The following is a 14,452-nucleotide window of genomic DNA, read 5'->3' as shown; positions in this document are numbered from 1 at the left end:
CAGTTCATTTGAACTTCAGCAGTGCAATCAGCTGTGATGATAAGCGAGGGAGGGAGGAAGGAGGTTAGGCCGTAAGTGCGTGGGGGATGTGCTGAAACTGGCACACTGTGGAGAACGCTGCCATCACCACTGTAATCAGTTTAGATTAGAGAGTTGTCACCCGAGACTGCTGTGTCTTCACAGCACAGCGATGTCTTGTGCAGAGTAGATCAGTAAGTAAAGTAGGGGTTTATTTACAGAGAAATATCTAAAAATTCCAGACTTGTGTTTACGTGGCACAGGGAAGGAGTGTAGATATTCCCATCTTTCACGGTCATTTCACTTTCTTTGTTATCAGTGCTTTGGCAAATCATAAAAGTATAATCTGAGGAGAGTTTACAAATCAAGGTCAGCAGATTTATATGCAGTATTATAAAGAGAAACCCAAAACATCACCACCCAGCAAGCACTTGGCAAACAGTGGGCAGTAAGAAACTTCAGTCATAACTAAATTCAGGCTGGGCGGCCGGCTGTCTTGACCATTTGGGGTGAGCGGAGAGAGAAAGGATGAGCGCTGAAAAACAATAAACACTGAGCAGATTGGTGGTGCCAGTAAACAAAAGATCAGGAACACACAGCTCCAGAACCAGACGCACAGGCTCTGGAAAGAGAGGGGACAATGCAAAAACTATCCAAAGTGAATGACCTGCAATAGTCGTCAATCAAATTAATTTACATTGAACGAGAAGAGAGCAAAGCCAAGATGATAGGTGCACTGTGGGAGGTCCCACAAAAGAAGGGCCTATAGCATCATAAAAAAGGATTTTTCAGGGAACCACCTCTTATTATAGGTTTTCATCAAAAAGGAAAGTTTTAAGCCTACATGGAAACACAGTATATATGACAAAAACATTATATTGAATTATATGCAATATTATAAAGAGAAACCCACCCACACTCAGCAAGCACTTGGCAAACAGTGGGGAGTATGAAACTTCAGACAGAACTAAATTCAGGCAGCAGCTGGCTCCCTTGACCATTTCGGAAGGTCGAAACAGAGTTTTCACAATTTCAATAATCTTGAAAGTGTTAAAGCATGGGTGTCAAACATAAGGCCCAGTTGCCAAAATTTAGCTCTCCAGAGACTCCAGTTTGGCCCACTGTACAGCTTTGAAAATGAAAGGAGCATACAACACATATAGCTCATTAATTGATGTACTTTGTAAACTGGTACTACTGAAGTTTACTATGGTCACAGTGAACAAACACTTCCCAGTGTCTCAAGTTATTACAAGAGTAAGCTAAAGTCATATTTCTTATGGTTTGTCCCTGCTAATAGCACGACTCTCTGGATGGCATTGCTGGCAAAGACTCTATAAGGACCCACACAGTGTTGTTCACTCTGTCATCAGTCTGGATGGATAGTGCCTGCATTTTATAGAGGATATATGATACAGAATTTGGTGTTTTCCCCTGACATTTCCTTCTCTAACACTAATGATAGTTTTTGCTTTTCATGGATTGTCAGAAAAGTGGGTCTTCGTGCTCGAATCCTGCTTTGAATGTGTTTAGCTTACGTAGTATAGAATTTGGTGCTGATATTAACACATCACATCAGAAGGACTGCCTGTCAGATTGAGATGAACTGACATCCCCTTTGAAATCCTCAGAAACTAGACTCAACATAAAGTTCACACAGCTAGAAAGATTAATCCAAAGGTCAGCATGTTAATCCGGTCCTTTGTGTGACACAGAGTGTTGACTGTACTATCCCTTAGCCAACACATTCATTGCACTCATCTCTTAATGCAGCATAAAGCATCTGGTTAAGCAGTTTTTGCCACATTAAGAAAATAAATGTGCTGCTTACTGTTATTTCTTTGACTACCAGGTGGAGACCTTTTGAATCCCCCTCTAATCAATCCCATCATGTTTTAATTGCAATTATTACGCTGGTAATGCATGATGAGACTTGGAGATTGTAAGAAAAGGAAAACAATAGAGAGAGCCACAGTGAGGGACCGACAAGAATATGCCCTCGGTGTGGTCTGCCGGGCTGTCAGGCTTCATGTGGCCTGTTTGTGACGATGCAATGTGACAGCAATGGAGACAGTGCGCTGGGGGCCATGTCCTTGATGATGAACTCATCCACTACAATCATCACTCTGCCCCCCCTCCTCTTGGAAGAGCATGCACACATGCGCTTGTGCGCACAATACACTACAGCCTCCCCGGAAACACGCACAAACACGCAGGATCCCCCAGCCCCCGGAGCACTCGGCGACCTACATCTGGTGTTGGAGAGTGCAGGGGCTAAGGTTGGTCCGGGCCAGCCAGCCCCCAGCAGACAGTGCAGAGTGTTCGTGTAGCGAGTAGCGTGTGTAAATGGCAAAGCGCTCCTGCTCTGCTCTTTTGTGTTGAAATGAATGCCTCCAGCATTCAAACAACACTGTGCACAAGTGTACCTTGTGTGCACGAGCACACGTGCAGCTAGAAGCCACGTGATCATATATGCACTTAATTAACAATTAAGAATAGGTCGCAAAGTGAGGTTTGAATGCACCCTGGTGCTTTGCTCATCCGAATGCACACTCTGTAACTTAATCATGCAGCTGCCCAGGTCATCCATGTGAAGACGGTGGACTGTGGTGCAGAGGAGCGCTTGTTAGTCTGATTATATCAGGTGGTACTCTAGTGGCACACATAGACAGCTCTAGGAATACTTGGTGGAAGAAGCATTCAGACCTGATCCTTTACTAACCTGGTGAGAGATGTATTCAGTAGTGGATGTGAAACATAACAAGAAGCAGCTTTGGTGCCACTTTTTGCAAGCAACCATAGGCCAAAAAGGTTTCTCATGAATTAAAAGCTGATGCTGTTATTATCAAATTCAGCATATGTAGTAGAAAGCCCAAATTGTAAATTCCCATGTTATAAATAAAATGCAGGTCATGAAAATTCAATGTATTTCTTCTCTCATGGGAATACAGACAGAAATGGCTTTTCTCTTGTTACCAAAGATGGCTCAATCTTCCAAAACCTTAGATGCTCCGCTCAGTCCATCTGTGTCTTCCTCATGCAAACCAGTGATTGGCCGAGGGACAGGCTGACACACAGAACTACACCGAAAGCCTTTTCATTGCAGTAAAGATGCTGGTTTGTAATTGATGTTGATCAAAAATGCAACATCTGAGCCATCTGTTTTTCTTGTCTCATTCAGGGTAAGGACATTCTCAGATTCAGCAGTCTGCGAAATGGGAACGATTTTCCCTCATTCTTCAACCTGCCCTGTGCTTACTGCCGTCTAGGCTGCAATTACCCTTCAAGATGACAACCATCAGCGTCCTACAGAGCAGCACATCGAACCACTGCTGATAATTTACATTGTTGAATATTAATAAAAGTCAGATTCAAGAGGGAAAGGTGCAGATTTTTTGTGAATAGAGAAAATGTCCCTTTGTTTAAAACCAGTTGCCCAAACAGCTAAATGTAGGAAATATGCCTTTGTTTATCCTTTTCCTGATTGACTGTGAATGAAATACTTATAAAATGAGTCAAAATTTTAAAAGCACATGGTAGAAATGCACAGTTATAAATAAATAAATAAATATGGATTTATTTTATCGAGCTACTTCAGTCTCTGATTCTTGGTGTTGTGCATGCTGCTGCACTCCATCATTTTAGCTACGTAAATAAAAGGGTGCCATCTTTATTCTTATGAGTGACACTCTTAATTTTCCTCCACTGTTGAATATGCAAAGGGAAAAAAACTTAACATAAAATTTCAAGAAAAATCTGATGATGAAGGCGACAAGTCCGAAATGAAGGCATGAATGGTGGAGATGCCACAATGAATTTGTGAAATTGAGAGTTTTGTGTACATTTTTTACTTTCAGTACTCACTGTTAGAACTAACTGATTTTTTTTTAGCACCACAAGTGAAGGCACATGCCTATGACAGTTTTTTTTTCTTCCACTGTCATCAATAAGTCAAACATTTGGCTTAATAGCTCCAATATTTGTGAGGTACCCTCTAAATGATGTAAATGTTTGGGTTGGTCTGGGACTTACAAACTTGAATTGTTGAGAAAAAATTCTGCAAAAAAAACTTTTAAAAAGTTAAATTTTGAGATAATAACCAAAAATATTTGAATTACAAATAGCAAAACAATTGTATCTATTTCTGTTAAGTGAAAAAAAAAAAAACCACGCCCTATAATGTAAATTTCAAAATAAATGAAATGTTGATTTTAATTTTTATAACAGTTTTTATATAAAAATCATAAATTGGGCTGTTGTGTGTCATTTCGGTTTCTCCTTTCCTCTTCAGCATCTCTCTATGAGGAGTGCACGGCCTGATCGCTCTACTGTCACTCTAATCGCACAGACATGTATTCTCCATCAAATTCAGAGTTCTTTAAAACGTGCACTGCGTACAGTATAATAGAATATGAAGTGAGAGGCATCGCAATTTAGCAGGATCAGTTCAGTGATGCTCACCACACAGTCATATGTCAGCAAGCACTTGGCAAGCAGTGGGGAGTATGAAACTTCAGGCAGAACTAAATTCAGGCAGCAGCCGGCTGTCTTGACCATTTCGGAAGGTCGAGTTTACATTTTATATATACATATATATATATATATATATATATATATATATATATATATATATAAAATTAATTATCCAACTGTCTCACAACACTGGAATACAAATTACATAACTCCCACCAGCTGGACAAGTAGGTGAACACAAACACACTCACACACTATCCATTCTGCCTGCAGGTTAAGTCGTGATGGACACACACACACACACACACACACACACACACACACACACACACACACACACACACACACACACACACACACACACACACACAGAAAGCTGGATCTTGACGAGAATATTTAAATAAATGTAGGTGCTAGGATGCAGTACACTGACAAACAAGGATAGGCTGCACATGCAATAAAGCTAAAATCCAGGATGAGTGACTGAGTGGGGACCTGGACTGACCCAGGTAACATTTTAGGATCAGCATCTAAATGTAGCCTTAAAAATGACTTTGTGTGGTTTCAGTTAATCAACACAATTGTCAAGACACAATAGGAGTAAACAAATCACTGAACTGAATTTCCTTTAGGGAAATCCAAAAAGATCCTAGGGACTATTGCCACAAATGTGAAAACAAAGGTGTGTAAAACCCCTTGTATTTTGTGTGTAGAGAAAGCTGCGTGAAGTCTGGGAAATTGGCTCAACTGATGTAGTCTAAAAATTGCTTGGTGTAACACTTACCACACTCAGCTTTTGACCAAAAGAAAAATATTTCAGGTTTTCCTGATTCAGTTTTGACACTGATGTGATTTTTGCTGTTGTTGCTTTGTGTCTTCAGATAAAGACAGGAGTGTGTGCATCCTTTAGGTGTGTTATATTACCACAATTACATCTGGGTACATAATGTAAATGACAAATACACACTGTAACCACAGACACATCATACACATATGATGCATGTCTTTGGCAAACACAAAAATGTGTTTTTATAAAAATGCTAAAAACCAGAAAAGAGAGTAAAGACCTTGCTTCACTTCACTTCCTTCACAACAGAAGAACCACATGCAGGTAATACTACCTGCTCATATGTCAGCATCATTTTTTGGTACTGTGAGAGTTTTGCTGCACAACATTTTTTGCAGCCACACTAATTAGAGGAACCATTTCTAGGCTGAGTACTAAAAGTGGGGTTCCTGATTATAATCATGCTTCAGCACCACATAAACCATTTAGTCCTGTACAGTCAGTGTCATTTGTTGTCAAAAAACAGCAGAGAGAAAAATCCCCTCTCCTGTCATCAGTGTTCATGTTCAGGCTCACTCTGTGAAAGACGGCTCATTCATCTGCCATCTAACCAGCCTCACACCACCCACACATCTAGAAAGACAAGCGCACACATCAGAGAAACCACAAATCCCTGTCATGGATTTGTAATCTAATAAGTGCAAGAAATCATCCTTGTGACCGAGTTATTCCCAATAAGCTCCATGTTTGCCTGTTTGTGGCAGACGTAACAGGAAGCCTTTATTAAGTTCTTTGAAGACTTTAAAATATATTTTTTAACAAAGTACAGGTAAAAATTAGAGGACTGGTAGTGCTGTGGACTATCTGTCCTCCTGGTTCTTGAGTGTTTTGTGTCGTGGGTGGTGAAAAAAAGAAAAAAAAAAAGCTGCCTCAAACTGATTTTCTTGGTTCTTTCTCTTATGAGGGCCGTCTAAGTGGGCAGGCAGCAGAAGCTCTCAGGTCCCGGTGACTCACCTGACAGCCTTCGTGGATCACTCTCCTCGTCAAAGCCCACTCACAGCCATCTAAAGTGGCCTTGTTTGCACTGCCTGTTTCATATGAATGTGCACATTATGCAATTAAAGAGCACTTCATCTTTTGAGCTGTAGACGCAGCTTTCAGAGGACAGCCTTCTTTTCACTGGCAGAGTAAGAATAGAGCACATCCAGCAAAGAATAATTGGGCATTATTGAGATGTGCGTCAGGATTAAGGACGACACTGTAACCACGACGCCGATTACTTCCCTTGATCGTCTCACAACCCCCTCCTCTAATCTGTTTTGTAGTATCTGAATGCATGTAGAGGATTTGGCATCACCTAGTGACACAAAGAGGAATGATATAAACTGTACATAAATATTTACCACAGCGTTTGGAACAGGAAAAAAAAAAACTCACCTTTTAAGCCATATTAAAAAAAACCAAAACATTTATTTCCCCATAAAACTGGAACGTTTATTTTGTTGTTGCTGGTTTTTTTTCCGTCTTCTTTTTTCATTTTAACTCTAAGCAAACATGAAGTCATAAATAACAGCATGTACCACTGGCAATGTTACACAACATACACACACGGAGCGTGATTACAATGCCAAAACAAAGTACTTGAACAGACACATGTTGAATACATGATAAACAGTGCACAATAAAAAAAATAATAAAAAATGTAAATATTGTACTTTGGATAAATGCATCAGCAAAACAGATTGTAACTGTCTGCAGTCTGACGTGTAGCTCAGATTCACATGTTAACAAACAGACAGCTCTCAGGCCTGTCTCCAGGATGTGTCTGTATTTAGATCATTCATAGCCGATGATACACTTTGTCCCCCGAAAAGCTTCTTTTCTTCTTTTTTTTGACAACAGAGCTGTGATTTTTCCACAACTCAGGCTGTTTCCACATTGCTGATCATGCCTGTACACCAACATCGTATAGACAAATACACACATACAGCACACACACACACACTCGTTATTCCATAGGCTCGTGAGGCACTAAGAACAGTCCAGTCTTCCCAGCAGTCCGAGGTCTCCTTGTTTCAGTGTACCTGAATGACACTGCAGCGAGTTCAGCTGTAGTAGATGATTTCTGGTATCTGCCCGTCCTCCACGGATGTGCCGTTGTTATTTCCAGGTGAACTAAAAAAGAAAAATGTTGTCTTGGCCCCCGATGCCAATTCCTGGGTCACTTTCTTTAACCCTTTAGTGCCATAATGCGAGTCGGGGCCCTGAGTTATAAAATTAAAAAGACAGACGTTAAATTAAGCTCATTTTCAATCATTCCTTCAATTCAGTTTTCAAATACAGTGACCTCGGGCTGACCTTTAAGGTGGCGCACGCAGTGTAGCTGACGTTGGGTAGGATTTCCACGGGCTCTTTGAACATCACTCGGAACGTGTTTGCTGTGCCATCGCAGCTGAAACCTGTCTCGTTCTGTCCCAGTGTGATGCGTTTGTCGCTCTCTATGATCTACAGAGGAACAGGAGAAAGTCTTCACTGAATGTACAACAACTAAATCAACTTTTTACACAGCTGGCAGCATCAGTGTCACATCTGTTTACTGGTGGATTTCTGTAGCTGTAACAAACGTGGAAGCCCCCTGAAATAAACTGTTACACAGCACATATTCAGCTATGTCTCTTCTTACTGGGGACTAAAGTTAACAGGCACAGAGACCAGCCTGTGACCGCTAAACTGCTGAATTCAGTCGTCGATCGTTTTCGCCTGTGTGACTGGGGTTTTGGTTTAGTTTAGATGAGCAGCAGCGATAGGAGGGATCACACGCATAAAGGGCCCCAGGCTATACTTTGAAATGCAGGGATGATGCAAATCTTGGACCTTTACATCACAGATTGTAATCAGAACATCTACCGAGCACTGTAAGAACCTGGGCTGTTCACTGGTGTACAGAAGCTTCTGTTAGACTTTTTAACAAATACAGGGAACTGAACAAGTCAGTTGGCATTTGATGGCGCATTTTTAGTAAAATAACTGAAAGGCAAACACGTGTCAGGGCTTGGTGTTTGACAGAGATAAAAGGTCAGCTACTGAACACTCGCTTTTAGCAATCGCAGTATCTTCAGCCATGTTTTATCTTAAAGCTTGTGTTCAAGCAGGAAACAGAGAAAACCGTCATATAAAGAGGAATTATAAATTACACAATAAAAGAGAGTGAGGTTACCATAAAGCAGATCTAGACAGCACACCCTTTTTTGGTATCTTTATTGCATATTTTGGAAAGGATATTACTACTGTGTTCAGATTTTTAATTTCCCCACTTACCGGTATTTTTTTAACATTATTTCAGCTTTTTTCATAAAAGCAATGTTTTTATCTTTATTGCCAATGTGTGAGCGGACTGTAACGTTACTTAAAAAATAAGATCTTTTCCAGCTCTGGGTTACCTCCAGCAGCCTGTGCAGTAACCTTAATGTGAGGGACTCGGATGAGTTGCCCGCTCCTTAATGCCTTGCCTTTGTCTCTTTCTTCCATTCCTCTACAGCACCAACACTGAGCAATACTGGCTATTTTAGATTGGAAATGGAGTCCACTAATTTCTAATGTATGCTTTCCTTCCTGCTAATGGTACTGCTAGCAAAATCTGATGTGACTGGAAACACTAGCTAGCTAGATTGACTCTACAGCTAAGAGGATTAATAACAGTAACTAATGTATTATGTGTGTATTATATAAAACGATGCTTTTTTTTGCCTGTAATTATAGAATAAAAGCTTTGATGCATAAATAACCGTAATAAATAACAGGAAGACCCAAGGGTAATGTCAGGGTTCAGTTACCTTACTATAAATATTATACTGGTATAAGGAAGTGAGGCATACAGATTATACACTGGTGTCTCGCTTGCTTTCACACTGAAGAACATTATTCTGAAATTGTCCCACAATTTGTAGATTTGCAGTTTTTTGCAAAACAGTGAAACTCTGCCTCTCATGTTACTGAACTCAGTAGCGCTTACTTTTCCATTCTTTTGTTTCCCTTGTCCCAATTTTTTTGACAGGTGTTGCTGCCATCAAATTCAGAAGGAGCTGATGTTTTTCATTCAGTGGTAAAAATTTCTTATTTTAAACATGTGACATTTTTCTCTGTTTTTCTGTGAATAAATTACATGTTTATGAGATTTGCACTGTATCCTGTTTTTGTTTACATTTCACTCTCCATCCCAATTTCTTTGGACATGACACACAGTATACAAAGCTGCAGGACAGTCTTATGTATATCTCATCATTATTTTGGCCAATGCTAGCTCTTAGTTTGAGCATATGCTGTATGCTCATGCAAGCTACAGAGACCTGGCTGCAGTTTAGTTAAAAGCCTTGAGGAATAATTTGGGGGATTTTACACACTGAGCACTTAACTTATAGTTTAAAGCTAAGATATATTAAGTGAGGATTGATGCTTGTGTTACCACAACTCTGTATTTTAGAAAAGGTTGTTTTTCTTGTGTTTTTTTTTTTTTAATTCACTTTAATATTTCAAAGTTGTTGTTTTGTTTTTTACTTGCTGGCAATAATATAAAAATGAAATGACACTGAGTTCTACTAAAAAGTTATAAACCCACTCATCAGCAGTGTAAGTATTTTTTCTTGAACCTCATTATGTCTCCGTGCCAGAAGTTACCTGTATGTTGACCTGATAGTCAGTGGGTCCATGTATGGAACCATACAAGCCAAAACCCACTATGGATATTCTTCTGTTAACATTGAATCTGCAGAGAGAGAAAGAGATGGAAAGAAAATGAGAAAAATCAAGTGTTAATAATTAAAAAACAAAAAAAACAACCATCAAGCCTCCGCTCACCTGATCCTGTCACTGGTACCACTGTACCCCCATCGACTCTCAACCTGCTGGAATCTATTAATGCTGCACTCCTCCCCCCTGAGGCAGCAGCGAGGCCTGTCGATGTAGTCGACCCGCGGTTTGGGGTTTACTGTAAAGTGTAAAAACAGATTTACCACCTCCCGATCGAACAATATTCCAGACTGGGCAGGCCCTGTTGCACAAGAAAGAATATCAAACTGGTTTCTGTGGTTTGAGTTGTACATGAGGAACATGATGGATATGCTTAGTGATGGCTGAACTGGTAAGAAGAGTGTTGCAAACATCACAGCATTGCAAATAAACTCATATTTCTGTGATTCACTTACCGGCAGCAAACTCCTCAACAGTCATGAGCGGGAAGCGGATGAGTGGGAGGGCTTTCCCCAGAACCTTCTGTTTGTTCTCCGCGGTCAGAGGAAGCTGTTGCCTGTAACACTCAGCCTCCGCCCAGCGGACCACCGCTCCAAACAGACGGTTCTCCCTGATGCTTAGTGTGTCTCTTTCAAGCACCGCGCAAAGAGTGTCTACACATGCAAATACACAGAAGTCTTAATATTTAACAAGTCGCATGCAAACCGTGGACAAGAAAACACCTGATCATAAACGCTCACATACCAAGGTCAATATCTGTAAATCCCTCTGCATTTATTGCATCTGCTGTGCTTTTGTCGATGGTGTCTAAGCAGAGACTGGCGAGCTGAGGCTCATCAAATAACCTGGCCTGTAACAAGACCACAAAAGTATCCATGTAAGTGTCGATTCTGGTCATTTATCTTGAACGCAGCAAAGGAGGGTATCGAATTTACCCCCAAACACGTTAGAACAAGCAAAAACAAAACTGAAAGTTTAATGCAAACACTAAAACAATCCAAGTTGGGTGGAACCTCATAATGCTAATGAATAAATCTCCCAAACCACCACTGCTAATAAAGAAAACACTGCTCAGAATATGGTTGCTTTAGCTTATTTACAGTATTGTTTATAGTTTTGTTCTAGTTGCTGCTGAGACCTTTTCTACCCCCCAATCAGATTCAGTAGCAGCCTGAGGGCACAGCAGCCAGCCACTGAACAGAATGCTGAACCCAAACAAACGGCAGCATAAACCAAAAATAGAACAGCTAATGTTGTAAAAGTCCTGCCAGCGATGGCTGGGAGGTGGTCTGGTGCTGACACACACACACACACACACTTAAAAGAAATACAGTTTATCTCTAACTGTAAGAGCTGCTGTTGAACAGACGGTAAGAGCAATGCCAGATTTTCATTAGATTTTTTTTAACATATTGCCTGGAAAATGCATAAAAAAAATACACATAGCTGATATTAAAACCCTATTCATGCCCGCCATTAAAGAAATCTGACTCTTTGTAGACTACATAAATCTGACTATTTATATCTAGTGCCATCGAGGATGGTTCAAAACCAAGCAAGTTAACTTGCAGAATTAAAAGGAATATTTCAACATTAAAAATTTCACAAACCGAAAGTACAATCCAGGCCATCTGGATCTCTCAGTTTTAACGTAAAGGATGCACTATAGTCGAGGAGAGTGAAAGTAACCTGAGTGAGAAGCATAAATGCGTTGTCAGCTCTGAGATGTTTGGTGAGGAACTCCACGCAGTGCCCCTCCAGAGCAGGGACCGCATACTTCTTAGCCGTGTACAGAGTCGTCATCACCGTCTCGGGACCAATGTGGACCTCGTCAGAATAGAGGAACCTGTAGAGAGGAAACAGGCACCAGAACAAAGGGAACAATTACATTTTCATAGTTATTCTACGTAAATTCTTAATATTTGTAGGCCATGCTAAGATGGAGGTGCCTCAACATTTTGAGTTACAAGGAACAAGTTCATACAAACATCACTACTCATTTGGCATAAACTGAAATGGTCCTCTAGATAATCACAACAGTTCTTTACTCATTATTAGCTTGAATCACCAGACACCCTGAGATACGATACTATCACAATATTTCCCTCATGATTTGCTATAATTGTAATTTTTACCATTTTGCAATAAGCTGAGTATTTCAATAACATATACAGTTATTTATTACCTAAATATATCATCAAAGTATATATTTTATCCAATAACATAAAGTTATGTGCTTCAGTTATTTTTCTGTTGCAAAATGAGATTGTCAAGCATAACAACAATGTCACTAAAATCATCCATCAATGTTGCCCTTCTGTGATTGAATGGGGTCAAGTTGGCAATTATATACTTTGTCCAGCTGAGTGTGTCCATCATTTGTGGTGATAGTTGTGTTTTTTTTTCAGTTGAGCCCATTTATTGCTTGGCTAGCATTATTTTCTCCTGCACCACCATCCTAAATCAGAATCAGAATTATAATTTAGGATGGTGGTGCAGGAGATAAGCCCTCTTCTTAGTAGAGTAGTATTACAGGGTGTTTTCATGTACTTATTATTTATCTGTTTATTTTCATTCATCTAATAAAATATCGATATTTGGTGTCCCTGCGTCGATACAATATCGTGAAACTGTACTGTATCGCTATACCCTCCCCCACCCACCCCTTCTAATTATTAGTTTCTTAGCAGTTCGTATTTGAGTTTTTACCTTTCAAATTCTTTAATTTGAAAGAAAAGGTCTGAAGGTCACTTTGCTGTGAGACCTCTAAAATCAGGAAGTCAAATTAATAAGTGATAAACTGTTTTTAATAGAGTAGGTTAGAGCGAGGTTTCGTATTTTTCATTAGGGTTAAACATGAGAAATCCCCTAAAAACAATATGGTGGGCCACATAAGCGCCTTGACTTTGATTAACTTTTAAATGCTGTTTTTAATGTTTATGTACACTTTGATCATGAGGTATGCATGAGGTTTTTACCACCCGGAAATAGTGTGGTACTAGGTGGTCTCGAATGCAGGCAGGGCTTGGGGTTCACCTGTCCTACCTGAGCAGCGCGAGGAAGGCGGCCGGCTCCACATCAGGCAGCTCGATTTCAGCAGAGGTCGTGGCCATCCCACCGTTAAACATGGCATCAAAAACGGCACTGCCAGCGGCCAGGACGAACTTATGGGCCGGTATCCTCTGGGCCTGTCTTCCTTTCCCGACTATGAACCTGACGTCGCTGAGAAGCTCGTTGTTGAAGAGGAAGGCGAAGCGCTCCTTTAGGGACCTCTTCGTCGCCTGCCAGTTGTACATGGGCTCCCGGTGAAGGCCGAGGACGGGCGGGGAGCCGGACGGGGTAGGAGCGGAGGCTGGGACGTTGGAGAGCACTGCTGGTGCTCCGCAATGAGCCGAGTTGGATGCTGCCTCCTGACCGTCATGGTTTGACGGCAATCCGCCACCACTGCTCCCGGTCGCCATAACGACACACTGTTTTTCAGTGTACTTTCACAGAAACGGCCTCGTTATTGACACGCAGACACGCACTCGCCGTAATGTTTTTGTTGTTATTCATTTACGTGGTATCCATCGCAGCAGACGCCATCACTCATCACTAGCTACCTGCTAGCTACAGAGTCTCCGGAAGTGGCGTGGGTATACTTCCTCCAAAATATTTTTTTTGTCCTGAAACTTTATTGTTCACTTCTAGATAAAAAAAAACAAAACGAACAAAGAAAAAACTTGAACAGTGTCTTAACATACAGATTTTTTTCCTTCTTTTTATCTATATGACCGTTTTGGGCACAATACAATCGGCAAATATGTTAAATAGAATAGAATTAAAATAATAAAATTCTTATTAAAAGCAGCATTTACATTCAAACGTGGACGGACGTGTGAGCAAAAGACACTACACTCTATTTTTTAATTTTTTAAATATTTTTTGATCATTACACAATTGGCGCATTAATTCAAACTTAAAATGTAAACAAATAAATAAATACATGTGTAATTTATAAAAAACAAATAATAAGCCATTAAAAATTTATTTATAAAGGTCAGGCATCAATTGTAAACTTTTTATCAGATATTAGCTGCTGTATTCTATAATTTTTAAAACCCTTTTTTAATTATTAAACATAAAGTTAAAAATTGTCCCTCGTACTAAATACTCATTCAGTATTTATTGGCAAATATTTGCTTGAATACCCTATTCACTATAGTTATTCAAACAATTACAAAGCATATAGATCAACCCTCTGTGAACTAAGAGACTCATTTATGATTACTTTATTATAAATGTTATGCCAAAAGGGTTGAAATTGGAGTAATATGGCTGAAGGGGTATCTTACTTTTATTTGTAGCTCATGACATAAATGACATAAATAAATACTCAGGACCACCAAAATACTGATTAATAATATTTTATATGCGTTTAACACATGT

General features: G+C 40.0%; 1 protein-coding gene across 2 annotated transcripts; it reads right to left on the bottom strand.

The window, feature by feature from the left end:
* Positions 1-6,746: 6,746 nt before the first annotated feature.
* LOC101486175 (BTB/POZ domain-containing protein 1) lies at positions 6,747-13,663 on the bottom strand. 2 transcript variants are annotated; one of them, XM_004543446.4, is made up of 8 exons: positions 13,070-13,663; positions 11,714-11,870; positions 10,769-10,874; positions 10,480-10,677; positions 10,133-10,325; positions 9,953-10,040; positions 7,637-7,783; positions 6,747-7,542 (listed from the first exon to the last, which is right to left on the bottom strand). In XM_004543446.4, exons 1-8 carry the CDS (start codon positions 13,483-13,485, stop codon positions 7,384-7,386), a joined length of 1,464 nt encoding a protein of 487 aa, XP_004543503.2. In that variant the 5' UTR covers positions 13,486-13,663; the 3' UTR covers positions 6,747-7,383. The 2 variants fall into 2 exon arrangements, with proteins under 2 accessions (XP_004543503.2, XP_004543504.2); XM_004543447.4 differs by having other exon boundaries at positions 10,133-10,262; positions 13,070-13,662.
* Positions 13,664-14,452: the final 789 nt, after the last annotated feature.

This window comes from Maylandia zebra, linkage group LG1 (assembly GCF_041146795.1).
Source record: "Maylandia zebra isolate NMK-2024a linkage group LG1, Mzebra_GT3a, whole genome shotgun sequence".
NCBI classification, from domain to species: domain Eukaryota; kingdom Metazoa; phylum Chordata; class Actinopteri; order Cichliformes; family Cichlidae; genus Maylandia; species Maylandia zebra.
This window is presented reverse-complemented; position numbering and strand designations above follow the sequence as displayed.

What these genes read in the sequence shown, in the direction of transcription:
- LOC101486175 (XM_004543446.4), bottom strand. Translation starts at nt 13,485, where the DNA reads ATGGCGACCGGGAGCAGTGGTGGCGGATTGCCGTCAAACCATGACGGT. An exon ending in GCCTTCCTCGCGCTGCTCAG is followed by an intron (nt 11,871 to 13,069) that starts GTAGGACAGGTG and finishes TCCTCTCTACAG; the next exon opens with GTTCCTCTATTCTGACGAGG. An exon ending in CATTTATGCTTCTCACTCAG is followed by an intron (nt 10,875 to 11,713) that starts GTTACTTTCACT and finishes GTCTTGTTACAG; the next exon opens with GCCAGGTTATTTGATGAGCC.